The sequence below is a fragment of the Torulaspora delbrueckii genome, chromosome 3, assembly GCF_000243375.1.
Source record: "Torulaspora delbrueckii CBS 1146 chromosome 3, complete genome".
Lineage (NCBI taxonomy): Eukaryota > Fungi > Ascomycota > Saccharomycetes > Saccharomycetales > Saccharomycetaceae > Torulaspora > Torulaspora delbrueckii.
In genome coordinates, this window is record NC_016503.1 from 795,184 (window position 1) to 810,288 (window position 15,105).

The 15,105-nt window shown below is 42.5% G+C and overlaps 3 protein-coding genes across 3 annotated transcripts; 1 reads left to right on the forward strand and 2 right to left on the reverse strand.

Moving 5' to 3' along the window:
* Window positions 1-35: 35 nt before the first annotated feature.
* TDEL0C04470 (forkhead family transcription factor FKH1) lies at window positions 36-2,303 on the reverse strand (the record flags this gene model as incomplete). The annotated part of the gene is made up of 1 exon (XM_003680499.1): window positions 36-2,303. The coding sequence occupies one exon, from the start codon at window positions 2,301-2,303 to the stop codon at window positions 36-38; it is 2,268 nt and encodes a 755-aa protein (XP_003680547.1).
* A 1,535-nt stretch (window positions 2,304-3,838) lies between these two features.
* On the forward strand, window positions 3,839-6,397 carry ASG1 (Asg1p; the record flags this gene model as incomplete). The annotated part of the gene is made up of 1 exon (XM_003680500.1): window positions 3,839-6,397. One exon carries the CDS (start codon window positions 3,839-3,841, stop codon window positions 6,395-6,397), a length of 2,559 nt encoding a protein of 852 aa, XP_003680548.1.
* Window positions 6,398-6,543: 146 nt separating this feature from the next.
* On the reverse strand, window positions 6,544-14,064 carry TAO3 (Tao3p; the record flags this gene model as incomplete). Its single annotated transcript, XM_003680501.1, has 1 exon — window positions 6,544-14,064. The coding sequence occupies one exon, from the start codon at window positions 14,062-14,064 to the stop codon at window positions 6,544-6,546; it is 7,521 nt and encodes a 2,506-aa protein (XP_003680549.1).
* Window positions 14,065-15,105: the final 1,041 nt, after the last annotated feature.

Sequence of the window (15,105 nt, forward strand, 5' to 3'; positions counted from 1 at the left end):
TATGACAGCCAAAATTTATACAAGTGAGAACGTCGTTAATCATTAACTATACTAATTTTAGCGCCATCAGTATCCAAAATTAGCTCTTTGCCACCATGTTGATTATGGTGTCTCTTCAACGGCGATGAAGCAACATCCTTTGTGTCCAAATCTCTTGCTCCATGATTACCGATTGCTTGTTTCTCAGAGCTCTGCGAGTTAAGATTCTTGGTATCGTTATTGTTCACAACAGCAGGGGTGTTGTTTACAGAACTAAATTGCAACAAATTCCAGACTCCTGGCGAGCTTCTATTTGCCTGTGACTTATCATTCTTTGGACCACCGGAGTTATCTTGGTTCCCATCGTTGTGTCCAACCTTGCTCTCTTTACTTTGTTGTTCAGGGAAGTTTGCCTCAGCGCTATTGGCGACTGGTGACCTGCTCTGCTGCCCACTACCGCGTTCTGGAGTGTAAGCCTCCATGGCTGTTATATGAAAAGCCTTGGTTGGGGAACGTAATAATGTACCGTGAGTGGGAGATGCTTGAGGTGCTGATGAGGTATTTGTAATAATTGGTGTAATTTTCCTGGCAGCGCTCGAAAATGAACCACCGGATGAAGTACCAGGGACAGTAGATGAAGATGCGTTGTTAAAAGACACGAGTGCATTATTAGTAGGGTTTTGATTTACTCGAGGTCCCGAATTGGGCGGTGGCATCAAATGCGAAGGGCGAAATGGCGGCTGTTGTTGTTGGTCCTGTTGCTGGCTTGAATGCTGTATATTTTGTCGTGACGGTATTGGAGAAGGAGCTTCTGGAGAAACAGATAGAGCGGACTCCATTTGTGAGTGCCACTGATGCTGAGATTGCTCATGGTCTGCATGGGTTATAATCTTTGCAGTTTGTGGCATATTTTGTTGCATATTTTGTTGCTTTATGACAGTGTGTTCGGGAGTATACTCCACCTGTGAAGGCAAAGAGTTATATTTCGACAAATGCAGCTGAAGTTGTCTAGCGACCGATGAGCCACGCCTTACTTTACCAATTTTTCCTGCATTCCACTTATTCAAAAAATCTCGTTGATAATCGTCGCTAATTTTCCATTTCATACCCTTTCCCGGTTCATTTGGTCGCCTTGGAACTTTATCAAAAGCTTTATTTAGGGATAGGTTGTGCCTGATGGAATTTTGCCAACCAGTCTTGGCGAATCTGTAATAAGCATAGTTTGACGAGATGTACTTGTAAATGTCTGCCAACGAGATAACACCTTCTTTGGTGGAAAGAATAGCTTGAGTAATCATTGTAGCGTAAGAATGCGGTGGTTTCACGTTTCTGTTCTCATCTCTGGATAAGTCGGAGGCGAAATCTAGGGATTGTGGAAAACCCATTTGAGATACGGACGCATTGGAGCTTGGGTAAGATGGGTTTGAATTGGCTTGATTGATCGCGTCGTTTGCTGCACCTGAATGTAGAAATCCTCCAGCGGCAGGAAGATTGGCTTCACCATTGATGTATCGAGGAGCGTCTATCTGCATACCTTGGTTATATTCCCGATTGTGGGTGCCACCATTCCCATACATCTTAAAAGTTCTTATTTGGTGTTGAGGTTGTTGCTGTGGTGGAGGAGGTTGGCGCTTCACGTAGTCAGATTCCTTTAATATATCATAGAGCAATGCATTGACGTCATTACGGCTATAATGGTTTTCTAGGTTGGTACCATATCGTGAAACCAGTTTTGGGATCAAATGATTTACACACGTTTGTGAGACAAACGGTTCTTGCTCCGGAAGGATAAACATCATTTGAGTTCCTCCAACATCAAGGATAGTACCAGATGATAATAGCACTGGTGGTGCTGCTGGACCCACTTGTACTCTCTTGAAATTAACTTTAGCTCCATTACGACCCAAAACTAACAATTCCCATCCACCATGTTGCATATTGAACTTTATCACTGCGTGTTTCCTAGAAACCACTTTGGCTGGTCCTAAATCGATATCAATTGGAGATGGTCCATTTTTTGTATCCACATTAGCCAAGCTTGCAACGCTGTCAGTATTTCTCCCAATAGATATTTCTAATCCTTTCACATAATATGTCCAGTCTCTACCAGAAATCTTGGCATAAGCTTGAACTTCTGTCGCCAAATTTCGTTCATTCGAGTACTGCTTAGACACCATAGTGAGTTGCTCTGGTGTTTGTAAAACCGAGATGACAGCGTTGATGAGCCCCTGATGTTGCTGTGGACTATAAGCGTTGACGTTGATCGCATTTACGTGGTCAGTGTTATGACTGACACCGCTATCAGTCATATCTTTGTGCGACATTTGTGCCTAAAGAGAGCTCTTTCTCAAAATATCAAATTTCTTGCTTATAACCTCAGATTACTTCTTTCACTCCCATGGGATGACAATCAGTCTTATTTTGAAATACAACGGTCTCCGAAGAATAGACTTTTAGCTATCAGAGTTGTTCACAATAGTATTTCAGCCTTGAAGGATATTCGCATCCACAATTTGATGATTTCAGCGAAACTTTTTGGGTTTGTATGTAAGGTCTTCTCACCTTACTCTTCGTAAGCTTCTGTTTGTTTGTTTACACTTCAAAAAGAAAACAACTAGAAGTGCAATTTTTTGGCAAATGGGATGAAAAAGGTCCTCTCTTCTTTTCCCTCGCTCTCCGAGGAGATGTGAGGTTTTTTGTTTTTTTTGATCAATTCTTCAGCGATTCCCCTTATTGGCGACAAGCAAGCTCGGCATTCCAAGCCCTAACAAGACATCTTAGGGCTTCGTTTTGAGGACTTGGCGACAATACTGATCAGTTTGGATATCAACCTGTGTGTGTCCAAATCTACTTCACTGTGGAGGCTAAACAAATTTTCAGAGTAGGGCCCATCCTTCGAAGTTCTGCACTTCTTTCAGCTCGCAATACGTCCAGGTCGATCTAATCATTGACCCATTCATCTTATTCGACCTATATTTTATGGGTAGCTAATCATTCTCAACATGGTTCAAATTCTTGTAAAGTGGTGTTGAATGTTCTTGAAGACGCGCGTACTCCCAGCGGCTAAATCAGTCCCATTAATCAGGGGTCTGTCTCCGCTTTCCGCTTCAAGATAGCCGCCTACTTCGGCCATATATAAACACGATTTTGCCACCTTAACAAGACTTTCATGTTTTATGAACTTGGTCAATAACAACAATGAAAAGGAGGTTACAGTCAGTCAAAATGATTTTATTCCGCACCCTGATGACCTCAACATTCTTTTGAATTGGCTCAAATACTACGACCGCTGACCTATAACTAGCGAGGTTTACTGCTGGGTAAGTTAGAGTGTGAGGAGAGTTTAAGTGAATTGCTCAAGAATTAATCCAGCACCTGATCAGCGAGTTTCCGTTAGCACGATCATTGATACTGGCACTTTTAATAATATTCATCAGACACTTAGAAGTAGCCACTATGAGGTGGGAGAAAAGCAAGGAGAGTCCTGCCTTACAATTCTGTTCTAGAGATTAGTGAAAATCTGAATTGGTTTAGTTGGTATGATTTTCAGCTCTTCAAACCTTATCGCCGCGTTGTCCGTTTGTGTCTGTTCGTCTGCATCGGGCAGGAAGCTTAGGATCTTCCCTCCGACGTGTGGCAGCACCATTGTGGCCGGCGCTCATTTCTACTGCGGCCACATCTCTGTGCCGAAAAGAAACGCGCCACAGTCTGATAGGGAAGTTTGAATTTCATCGTGGATGGTTGTAATAGAAGAACGCTGAAAAGTTCTGCATGGCGTCTCCAAGAATTACACTTAAATCAGTGTAAGCAATAGGAATCATTCTGGAGCATTGTCACAAAGACAATAGGTGTTTGAGCCATGGGTGACCAACAACAACAAATACTGCAAAATAAGAGAAGAAGAGTGACTAGGGCCTGTGATGAATGCCGAAAAAAGAAGGTGAAATGTGATGGGCAACAACCATGTATCCATTGCACTGTTTACTCATATGAATGTACCTATAACCAACCAACTAAGAGAAGTAATACATCGGCGTCAACTCAATCGCCGCAAAGTGCGAATCAACAACGTCCACATGGGCCGTCGAACGGTAGTGGATCTTCGCTGAATATTCCGGTGTCTTCGACGACAACCACAACTGCGGGAGCAATCAAGAAGCCGTATGGGAAGGACTCAAAGATGCAGTCGCAGTTAATGAAATACAAACAGCTATTTCATGACATTTTACCTAATCTTCCCGATATCGACTCCTTAGATGTTCCCACATTCACTCAAATATACCGTAATTTTAGCGCGAATCCTCAATATGCGTCCTCGATACTGAGCGATACAGTGACAGAGTATAACTTGATCGCTGGTGACACGACACCGCGATCTTCCATGGCTACCTCGCCGGACGGGAGCTTAGGAAGCGCTCATACCGAAGCTGTAGAGTCAATTGATGGTTCCATTCAGTCACAGATGGGGAGAGAGATTAAAATCATACTACCGCCGAAGCCAATAGCTCTACAATTCTTGAAGAATGTTTGGGAGCATTGCTGCGTTCTACTTCGCTTCTACCATAGGCCAAGTTTTATTGAACAGTTTGACGAACTTTACGAGACGGACCCACAGAATTATACCCACAACCAGATGCAGTTCTTGCCTCTTTGTTATTCGACAATGGCCGTCGGCGCTTTGTTCTCTAAGTCAATGGATGTGAACAAAACTCAGGATAATCAGGGCAAGAATGAGAGTAATAAAGGAGAAGATGCTGCTGCTCGAGATAAATTTCTCGAAGATGAAGGTTATAAGTACTTTATCGCGGCAAGGAAACTGATAGATATTACGAACGCTCGAGACTTGAACTCCATTCAAACCATTCTGATGCTATTCATCTTTTTGCAGTGTTCTGCGAGGTTATCAACATGTTACGCCTACATAGGTGTCGCTATGAGAAGCGCGCTTAGAGAAGGGCTCCATAGATCGGTCTCTCCAGATTCGGGATTCTCTCCAATTGAAATTGAAATGAGGAAACGGTTGTTTTACACAATTTACAAGCTGGACGTTTATGTAAATGCCATGCTAGGTTTACCTAGATCTATTTCGTCCAACGATTTCGATCAAACTTTGCCCATCGAACTTTCGGATGAAAACATTACAGAAGAAGGGTATTTCCCAGAAAACCAAAAGGGCAAACTTTCCAGTGCAGAGATCGCTAATCAACATACAAAATTAATAATGATATTAAACGTCATTGTAGGGGAGTTATATCCGATCAGGAAAACGAATAATCTTATCCGTCACGAGGTAGTCACCGAGTTAGAGCTGAAGCTTAGACAGTGGTTGGATGGCCTACCGCGTGAGTTAATTCCTGGCATAAAAGATGTTCCGAAGGAATACGAAACGGCAAACAAGTTGCTACATCTGTCTTTCTTCCACGTTCAATTGATCCTATACAGACCTTTCATTCACTACCTATCGAGAAATATTGTAGCCAACAGTCCCGACTCATTGTCGATTCAACGTGCTCGAAATTCAGTTGACGTTGCACGGGCCGCTGTAAACTTGGCAGAAGACATGCTGCGCCAAAATTTACTAACTGGCTCTTATTGGTATGGAAGCTATACTATTTTCTATTCGGTGGCAGGACTATTGTTCTATATCCACGAAGCACGTCCAACTGACAAGGCAAGTACAACTGAATATGAAGCGATTTTAAAGGACGCTGAAGTTGGTAGAAACGTTCTGCTTCAACTCAAAGATTCCAGTATGGCAGCAGATAGAACCTTCAACTTATTAAACAAGCTATTTGAAAAACTGAACTCGAAGACAATTAGGCTCTCTGCGATTCATGGCAAGGCAGCAGATCGCACAGTTCAGGGTCGACAAGTACAACAGGACTTACAACAACCTATAACAGTCGCTCCTCAACAAATAGTTGACCCTTACAATACTGAGCCTTATTACGGCCCCGACTTACCTGGGTATCTATNNNAGTCGAAGAATACACAGAGTCCTTCCGAGACCTCTGAAGATGCTGCAAATAAATCTACCAAGACGATCAGCGGTGTCAACACCATTAATACAGCAGCAACTTCAAACCTTTCCGGAAATGAGAACGACATATTTTTGAAATCAGACACAACCCGGTTGGATGGCCTTTTCATGTTTGATGGACTCAATCCAGAGATTTTTGGCGGTGTTAATATGCCAGACAATTCTTTCAAAGGATACGATCAGCTGTCCATGTCTGGTGAGCCTGACCCTTCCACGACGACCACGAAAGGTAAGAACGAGCCTTTAGAATCTGAATCTTACGTTCCCGGCGTTTTCGATCAGTTGGATGTGCAATTATTTGGAAGGTTTTTGCCTCCTTACATGTCTCAACCAAATGGTGATCAGCAAGCGACTATGCAAAAGAACGCCAAACAATGAGGTTGAAAACGTAGCTATCTCTCTTAAACTTATGAATACATATAACGAACTGTACGTAGACCATCAAAAATTTGGGATATTGTGAGTCTTTCATACTCTGTTGAACTATATATATATATATATATCCTGAAGTAATGTAATGACGGTTAAAAGTCATGCAGCTGAGAACTAGAATATTTCTGTTCGGGGTCGCCACCACTTGAATTGGTCATTTTAGTTGACGACCTATTGCTGGAGAAATGCGGCAAATGGTAATGCTTCTGTGACTTGCTTTGCTTCACATTACCGGACTTGCTTGTCGTCTGCTTATAGGTACCTTGTTTACCCCTGAAAGCATCAGGATTCGTGCTAAAAGCAGAAGATGCGCTAGTAGGCATCACAGGAGAAGCAGACGACGTCATTAAAGGTGGAGTAACATTTTCTGATTCGTATGGCGATTGTAGAGTTTGTTCATGAATGGTCTGTGATAATAGTTGCTGGTGGTGTTGATGATACTGCCATTTCCTTCTAGCATTTCTTTGTGAACTTCTTAGAAAGCCCTCAAATCTAAAGAGACTATCTTGTGGAGATTCAGTTGCCTTAATACGGTTAGTTGAGACAGCACCAAGCACTGAGCTTGTAGGTGACTTTAGCATGTTAGAGTTTTTAGAGCGAGGTGTAGCGGAATCATCACAATATAATTGAGGGCTATGATACGTGCTTCTTGACCCCGGTTCACGCACCAATCCTTCATTCGGTGTGTTTGCAGCAAATGAATCTGCGAGCGATTTCTTGAAAGAAACGTTAGATGGTATCTTCGTTAAGCTTCCATTCAAGATGTCTGAAACCTTCTTATCATAAAGTTGAGGAGCAGATTCAAGAGTGGAAGTCTGTTCCGTCTGAGTGGTCTCAACAGAATTGGTCCGATCGTGAAGAATCCCTAAACCAGAATGAGGTACAGCGGAGGCAGCGACCGCATCTTTTGTGAAGAAGCTATCCAAGTTGTCCAGTTCGGCCCACATGTGGCTTAACGAAGCATCTTTTTCTTCTGCGAGAGACAGTGAGTCATTGGTTTCCGTCCTGCCAAGCCCGTAATCAGTATCGGCATGAAATTCGACGATATCATCCATTGAGACAGGCTGCTCTGATAACTCTTCTCCTGCAGCATTCACGGCACACGTCATGAACACAGCATGTACATTATGTCTAGTTGTGGCTGCAGTCATGGTCGGCATAGGAACCGACCAACCACTCTCCTCTGGGATACCGAAGAGGGTGGTAGTAACGTTGCTATTACTTTTGAAATTCTTGTTCCCCATACTTATTCTTAAAACATCCTTGTCCATTTTACTTCCTGAGACATTCGTAACGCAATCAAGCACTTCCAAGGCTTGTGCTTCGTACTCAGTCAACAACAGTCTCAAAAGCGGAGAGATTAAATCGGCACCTACACCAGTAAATTCAGGTCTTTTCAAGTCAACCAATGGGAAAATGAACTTGAGTATCTCCATTGTTTCGACTTTTACCCAACCTACCTTATTCAACAGGAGCCTTAGCAAGAACACCAAAACTTGAGCTGAATAAGTAGGAAAGTAATTTCGAGAAATGAAGCTCACCACCTGGCTCATAAAATCTTTCTTGGACCTAAATTTGTTTTTGGAAAGAGAGTCAATCAATCTGGATAACGAGGGTTGCTTATATGCTTCAGATAAGCTAATCATCGAATCAACAGCCCCCTGAATGCTAGTGAAATCCTTACGAGTCATGGCGTTCAAAAACCTTGGTAGATTTGAAATCAAAGCAAATAATAGGCGTGAGTCTGAGTTCGCTAAAATACGGCTGTCTTGCAGCAAGTTCAGCTTGTCCAAAAACTTCCATGTAATGTCCAAAGAGTTGGCTGATCTTAAACCTGTCATAACAATTTGTTGCAAGCCATCAAATCTTCCTTCCCAGTTGGATGGAAAAGTGGCCACAAGGCATTGAACAGTGTCAGGTGAGTCCAAATCAATCTTCGATAAAAATTTTGTGAAACATGAAAGGACTTCGATAAATTCTTGTTCGTGAATGCTATTCAAACAAGCGGTAATAGACCAGAACAGCTGAGGAAAGTTTATCAAATCCGCGGCATCCAGCTCAGCCGTTATTGCGTTCAAGGTCATAAGAATTTGCATCGCAAAACCTTGAATATCGGGGCTAACATCAGAAATAGTGTTAGATAGCCTGTGCAGCATATCACGCAGCATGTCCTGATCGACAAACGTCAGCAGAGATCGGAAAACTTGGAAAGAGCGGCACGCTACATGTCTAACTGAGCAAGTAGTAGCCCATTTCAGCGAAATCTTTTGCCACTCAATATGAAACCCATCGACTTGCGAGAAGATCGCAAGAATATTACGTGCTAATGCGTCCATAGCCTTAGGAGATCTTGCACCATTTTTGTCCTTCAACAGATTATCATAAGACCATAAATTGTGTTTGCTCCGGAGCAATTCGACTGTCTCGTCTGATTTCTCATGAGTGGGCGCCATATTGAATATTAACTCACATAGGACTTTAGAAGCGCTCTCTTGTATTAAGGGCATGTAATGGTCAAGTAAGCAAATGGAAATATGCAGCAGGGTAGGAATGTTTTCCTTCAAAGCTTCTGACGGATTGGTTGACAAGTTGACCAGAAAGATGATTGAGAGATGAGCCTTCGAGAAAGTGATGCTTTTACCATGATAATTTAGCCGTTCCCATATATTGGCAACATAAGGAAAAGCTTCAGTGTTTGGCGGCTCGACTGAAGGGTACTTGGTCATTGGAATCATACATTTAGGCTCAAGATTTTGAATTAACGAGTCAACGAGTCCAATGCCGCCGGGTACATTCGCTAGATACAAAACCACGTCCCTCGCCTGCTGGACAAATGCTGGGTTTCTATGGTTTATCGACATCGTCATAATATACTCCAAAGATACATGAATGTTTTGAAACGAATTTCCTCTGCCTAATGATATCCACAATTGTTCCACCTCCAGGGGCAATTCGTCGTTCAGATCTATCGTGATGTAAAATAGGTTGTTTAAAGCAACGAAAGTTTCAGGATCATCAATCGCCTTTAGAGTAAACTTGTTGACCCATGGTACCATCAAAATCAACAGGTCCTTCTTAACGTCAAACTGGAAGAGGTTCAACACCCGCACCAAATTGGAGAAGATTTCGGAACAAATCTCTTGAGGAAGAAGCTCTGCAAATATGCTCGAAATTTCTTTTGCTGTGGATTTGTAGACAGCCTTTGAACTACTTGCTAACCTCTCTTTGAAAACTTTTGTGTAAGAGGAATTGTGTAGCTGACTCTCAACAGCCGATAGAAGGTCAACTGCGTAACTTCTTGTATCTTCTTTATCAGAAACAAGGCCACACAACCCCAATGATACCAACTCATTTTCTTCCAGAATTAAGTCGTCCATTTTCAAAACTACTTTGCACAATGTCGTGAAGTAAAATTTGCCGACATCAGGTCGACTGTGGATAGAGACGCATTGTAGTGCCACGTCACGAAAGATCTTGGCATTCTCCCTGTTTTTCTCCAGCAGATTCTCTAATGCACGAACCCCGATAGCTCTGATGACCTCGCTTTCAGCATTGAAAAGTGCTTCGATCCAAGAGAGCAGCCCAGCAGTGTCGAAGGAGACCACAATAGGCATATGAGGAACATCTTTAAGTGTTTCTCTAATCGGATCAGAGCACAAGACGACCATCGTCTCTAAGGCTAGTCTTTTCAAGCCTACTTCTTTAGAAACTCTAGTTCCGGCCGTCATCGCCGTGCGTATCTCTGCTGTTGTCCCGGTGCTTTTTATCATGGCACTATATCTTTCCTCAGCAACGTAAGCACGCTCTCCATATCCACACCACTCCTTCAGATAGTTAAAACACGATGCCCGAGCTTGAAAAGGGAAGAGTTCGTTTGCTAGCCCAACCTCTTTGATCACCGCGTAGTAGCTCTTCAAAAAGTCAGCAAAGTAACTTCTGAGCGGCTGGTAAGCGTACGCGTACTGTATTGTATCCTCCTCAAGAAACTTCTTCACATGCTTTAAAATATCCGAAAGCCTTTTCAGGGTCCACTGATCTTCCGACACTGTTGGTTCATGTAAAAACCTCGTTAAAATTGTCAAAACATGGAACATCTCTACCCTCATTTGATTACTTGAACTTGACACTTTCCAGCTTGTCAAAAATTTGTCTATGTTTTCAATATAAGCTCGGTAAATGTTAACATTCATTGAGCTTAGGCCGGTTATAATCGCCTCTCTCACAATTGGGCTGTTGGAGTTTAGAAGAGGTAGTACCATTTTAAAGATAGAGGTTGCTGACTTGATTTTCTGATGCTGAACAGTGAAGATCTGTTGACTCTTTTTTCTTCCATGCTGCAGATTTGACGTAGGTATATGAAGCTTTTGATCGTTGGTAGACGTCAATGAAGTGCAAGCCACAATAAGAAAGAGCTTCCACTGGTTCGCGACAATTTCTGGCGAGACCTCTCGATATCGAGAATCACCTTTGCTGGCGATCTGTAGTATAATCTCGTGAACTTGCACCAATCTGATGCAAACTATTGAGCGGCAAAGGGCCATCGTGATAGGGCAGGACTCGAAAATGACGGAAAGTAGCTTTGGGAAAACTCTAAGCCAAAGTGCTGCATCTACACTATAGTCAGACTCAGCTAGCTTGATGAGCATTCCCTTTTTATACTTTGAGTTCAACTTGGAAATTCTTGATCTCTCGACAACGCTTAGAAACATCTTTTTTGAGTCTATTAGATCGTTGAAATCACACTCATTTAAAAGATCAACCAATCTAGTCCCGCTGTCAGCAGCAAAGCGCGATGAAGAACGAGAATGTCCTCTAGACAGTTTGACAGTTTTTTCCATCATAGCTTTGTCAAACTTGGATATAATTCTTAGTATTTGTATGCTCAATTTCCTGATATTTGGATCCTGAGAACATAAAAAGAACAGCCCATTCCCTTCAACTTCTTCAATGACAGTGACCGTATTTTTCCACTCTAACATTTCAGTTTCGTTCGCTTCCCCAGAATTTGATAAGTTTGGCTCCAATGTGATGCCATCCAAGCCAGTTTCTCGCTGCTTTTCTTCTATGTTGCTCGATTGGAATTCTTCGAGCCAGCATTCCAGTAGTTCCACGTAGAGAATAAGTAACTTTCTATACTCCGACGAAGACAAATAAGACATATTATAACTCGATTGGGTCTTCTCATCAAAATCAAAGGAGTATTTGGCGAACCAAGTGATCAATGTATAAGGATTTTTCTTTGAGGCTAAAGCTTTCAACGCATTCTGACAGCTGGTGGCTATTAGTAGATCTGCATGAACGGCGTTCCTTGATATTATCTCGATGGTTGACTTGAAGGGAACTTGAACCGAAATGCACAAGCAACTGGGAATTGTCTCTATCAAAGTAGCAAACAATGCTATGTTGAGATTCCTGTTGTTATTGTTGCTGTTATCGTTGTTGAAACTAAAAGAGAATTTCTCAAATGGTGTTGAAGGTTGCTTGTGCTGATTTTCTGGTGACCAGACCTCGGAACCAATGTTTGAATCCAGGATGAGAAAGAGTGTGTAAATGCTGCCACAAATTTCTTCGTGATTCAAAGTAAGAGCTTCCGTTCTCTTAATCGATATATCGCTTAACCCTAAATCATAATATCGGCTATCACTCTCCGGGAACTCAGGCTTACTATTTGTCATCAGAAGTCCACGATAAGTATTGATTGCCAAAATGAGTTTTTCATAGTTTATGCCATCTAAATTTGAACCATTGAAGGAATTTCTAATCAATGGAATCATTGCATTCTCCATCAAGAAATTTGGATGAGCGTACCCAACTGTTACAAGTACATCAGAAAGAGGGTTGATTAGCTCCAAATCGGTAGTAATCCAGTTCTCCTTCTTCTTGTGGTTCAAATATAACGTCAGTATCTTACTCAGGGTTCTTGTAGTATTATTCAGGGTTTCAGGGCATCTGTAAAGGTAAACCCATACCATCCGTGAAAGGCCCACTACGAATAAGACCCTAGCGCTCAATTCTTTGTACCTAATCTTCTTGACATTCTTCTCAACTAATGGTACCCAATGTTGCGAGAAAGGTTCGGCTGGCGAAGCACAGAGTACAGCAACAGTGAGCTTGAAACCACTAGCCCAGTATTTTGACTCCGAGAGTAGTTTATTTGCGCTTACCAGCAAAGTATTCATAGCCTCCACCCAGGTAGGATGATTGACTTCTGCTGTGAGAGACCCGGCCAAGGGTAAAAGAAGCTGACTTATGACCTCTGCATAAGCCAGAGATACTGATATGTTTTCAGCTTTAGAGAAGAATTTCGCAATGCTCTTGATAAAGTCGGCCGTTTCCTCAAACTTCTCGAGTGGGTAGTTTTTCAGACGTAAGTATCTCATTCCCAAAATGAGCAGGTGGACACCTGGTTCTAAATCCCTATTGACATAAGTCGGTATCTTCTCCAGGTCCCCGATGAATCTGTCGCTGACCGACAGAAATTTACTATCTGACATCCATCCTAACAACTCGGCAAACGAGTTCCAATTCGATGACTTAATGATACTGGACGATATAGACAAAGGGTCAGTTGTTTTGAGCTGTGTGAACACTATTTCTTCTAATTTGTCACTCAAATCTTCGTCACCCTCATCCGAAGCCTGCTTGACGATCTCTATCAGTACTCTGCAGAGGATGTATATGCTTATCAGGGATTTTCGATCGGCCTGAAATGCTGCCGACTTCGCATTTTCTATTTGAGTCCCTAAGTCTTTCAGGCGATGCCCTTCAGTCAGGCCCCTGCTCCCGGCTGAAGATCTCGAAGAGTTATTTCTCTTATGGGAGAATCGGCTCCCATTACTTAATGTCTTGCTGTGTGTTGGTGTAATGCTCGGCATAGTTGGATTTTTGTTCAGCGAGGGCCTCACTCGCTCAGCTTCATATTCGCTCAATAGTTTTTCTACTAGTTCTGTAGCCACAGCCGCTATCTCAGACTTCGTCTTCCTCCAAAACATCATAGCATCGATGACTGGTTTGGGCTTCTTCTTCGCAATATGCCCTAATGATTCAATGATTTTATCGAATACAGGATCTACGCCTTCCCCTAGAATATCCACTATTGGTGGTTCCGACACCAGAGGGTGCTGCAAGCACAAGTTGAGCTTGCTCTCAGCATGTCGAACAAATTTCGTGAAAAGTATATGGAGAGCGTATTCCGAGGTGCTTTTCCAATCGGTCGCCATCTGCTGTCGAAGATTCGTAACATATTCTTCAGCCAGTGAGTTGTTACTAGTCTCCGTAGCTCTCATTACCGCTATTTGTTCCGGAGGTGTATCTTGTACCGGTACGAAACCTTCTTCTGCGGCCTTCTTGAAATCATTACGGTTAGGCTCAACTACAGGAGCCACCTGTACGATATCTTCCACACTTTCTAGTGGTGGCGGTATATCTATTATTGGAGGGGGTTCATTAATATGGCTTTCGAACGCTTGAATGAGTATGTTGGATTGTGATTGTGAAGGATTTGACTCTTGAGATTCATTCAGTGGCATAGAGACCCCACTTTCGTTCGATACGGGGAACTTGAACGACCCAGAGTCGCTTGCTTGAGCTGGGAATGTGAATGCAGAATTCATTGATCTATCTGTTCCCTATTTGTGCAGGTAGATGTCTTGTTCCAGCCTTGTTAGGGCAAAATTGATCTGCTATGTTAACAACGCTACACAATAAATGAAACAGAAGTCCCGCCCGTCTCGAAGTAAAATCGAACCTCTGTGCGATGGTTGTGAGGTTAACGGACTATCCAAGAAGCATCAGTTGAGACCTGCCTTAGCTCTTCATTGACTTGATTGCTGTGTCTCACTTGGTATCCCCAAGGCGCCTTACCATTGGCACATTTTTACCCGGCCTCGAGTTACCTTTCAAGATTTCCTCGTCGATTCCAAACTCTCGGTCTCCAAGAACCCACGAAACTGAACAAAACATAAAAGTTAGGGCATTGAATACAAATAAATTGATGTGGCAAGCCATACAGCCATTTAAATACATCAAATATTTTTATTTCTGTCGGAAACGTTTCTTATAAATTCTTATAAAATCCTTTAATGTATAAAGTATTAGGCAGTAAAGGGAGTTGAATTTTCCCTTCGAAGTATAAGGTTATACCACTGGTACTGGAAGGTGTTAGAAAATATGTTTCTTAGTAGCCGAGTTAGCAATCGCTAAATCAAAATTTAAGTATTAGTGCTAAATAATCGAGCATTTAGTGCGCATATGACTGTTTATCAGCAAGACCCTTCCCCAGGCTTTCGACCTTTCATTACTTTCTCAAAGTCGTTTCACAACTAAAACAAAAACTGTCACGACCGAGTGGAATGTTATGGGGAGCTCGTTGAACACCTACGATCTGGGCATCGTGCCGCACATTTCAAAATCAAAGATACCTGTTATCCCTTGTGATGTATCACTCGAACATGGAAGAGTCAAGCCGTACAAAGCAAGAGAGATCAATAGGCAAGGAAGCGAGTGGCGGCCGCTTTTTGGAGGCCTTTTAGCAATATAACGCACCGGGAGCATTGCTCCACAGAAGTCTAGGGTTGTCAAGAAACCTTGAGCACTCTAGCCCCGGAAACTCATTGACAATGATCTGGAGTGGTCAAGTTTAGAAACGTACCAGA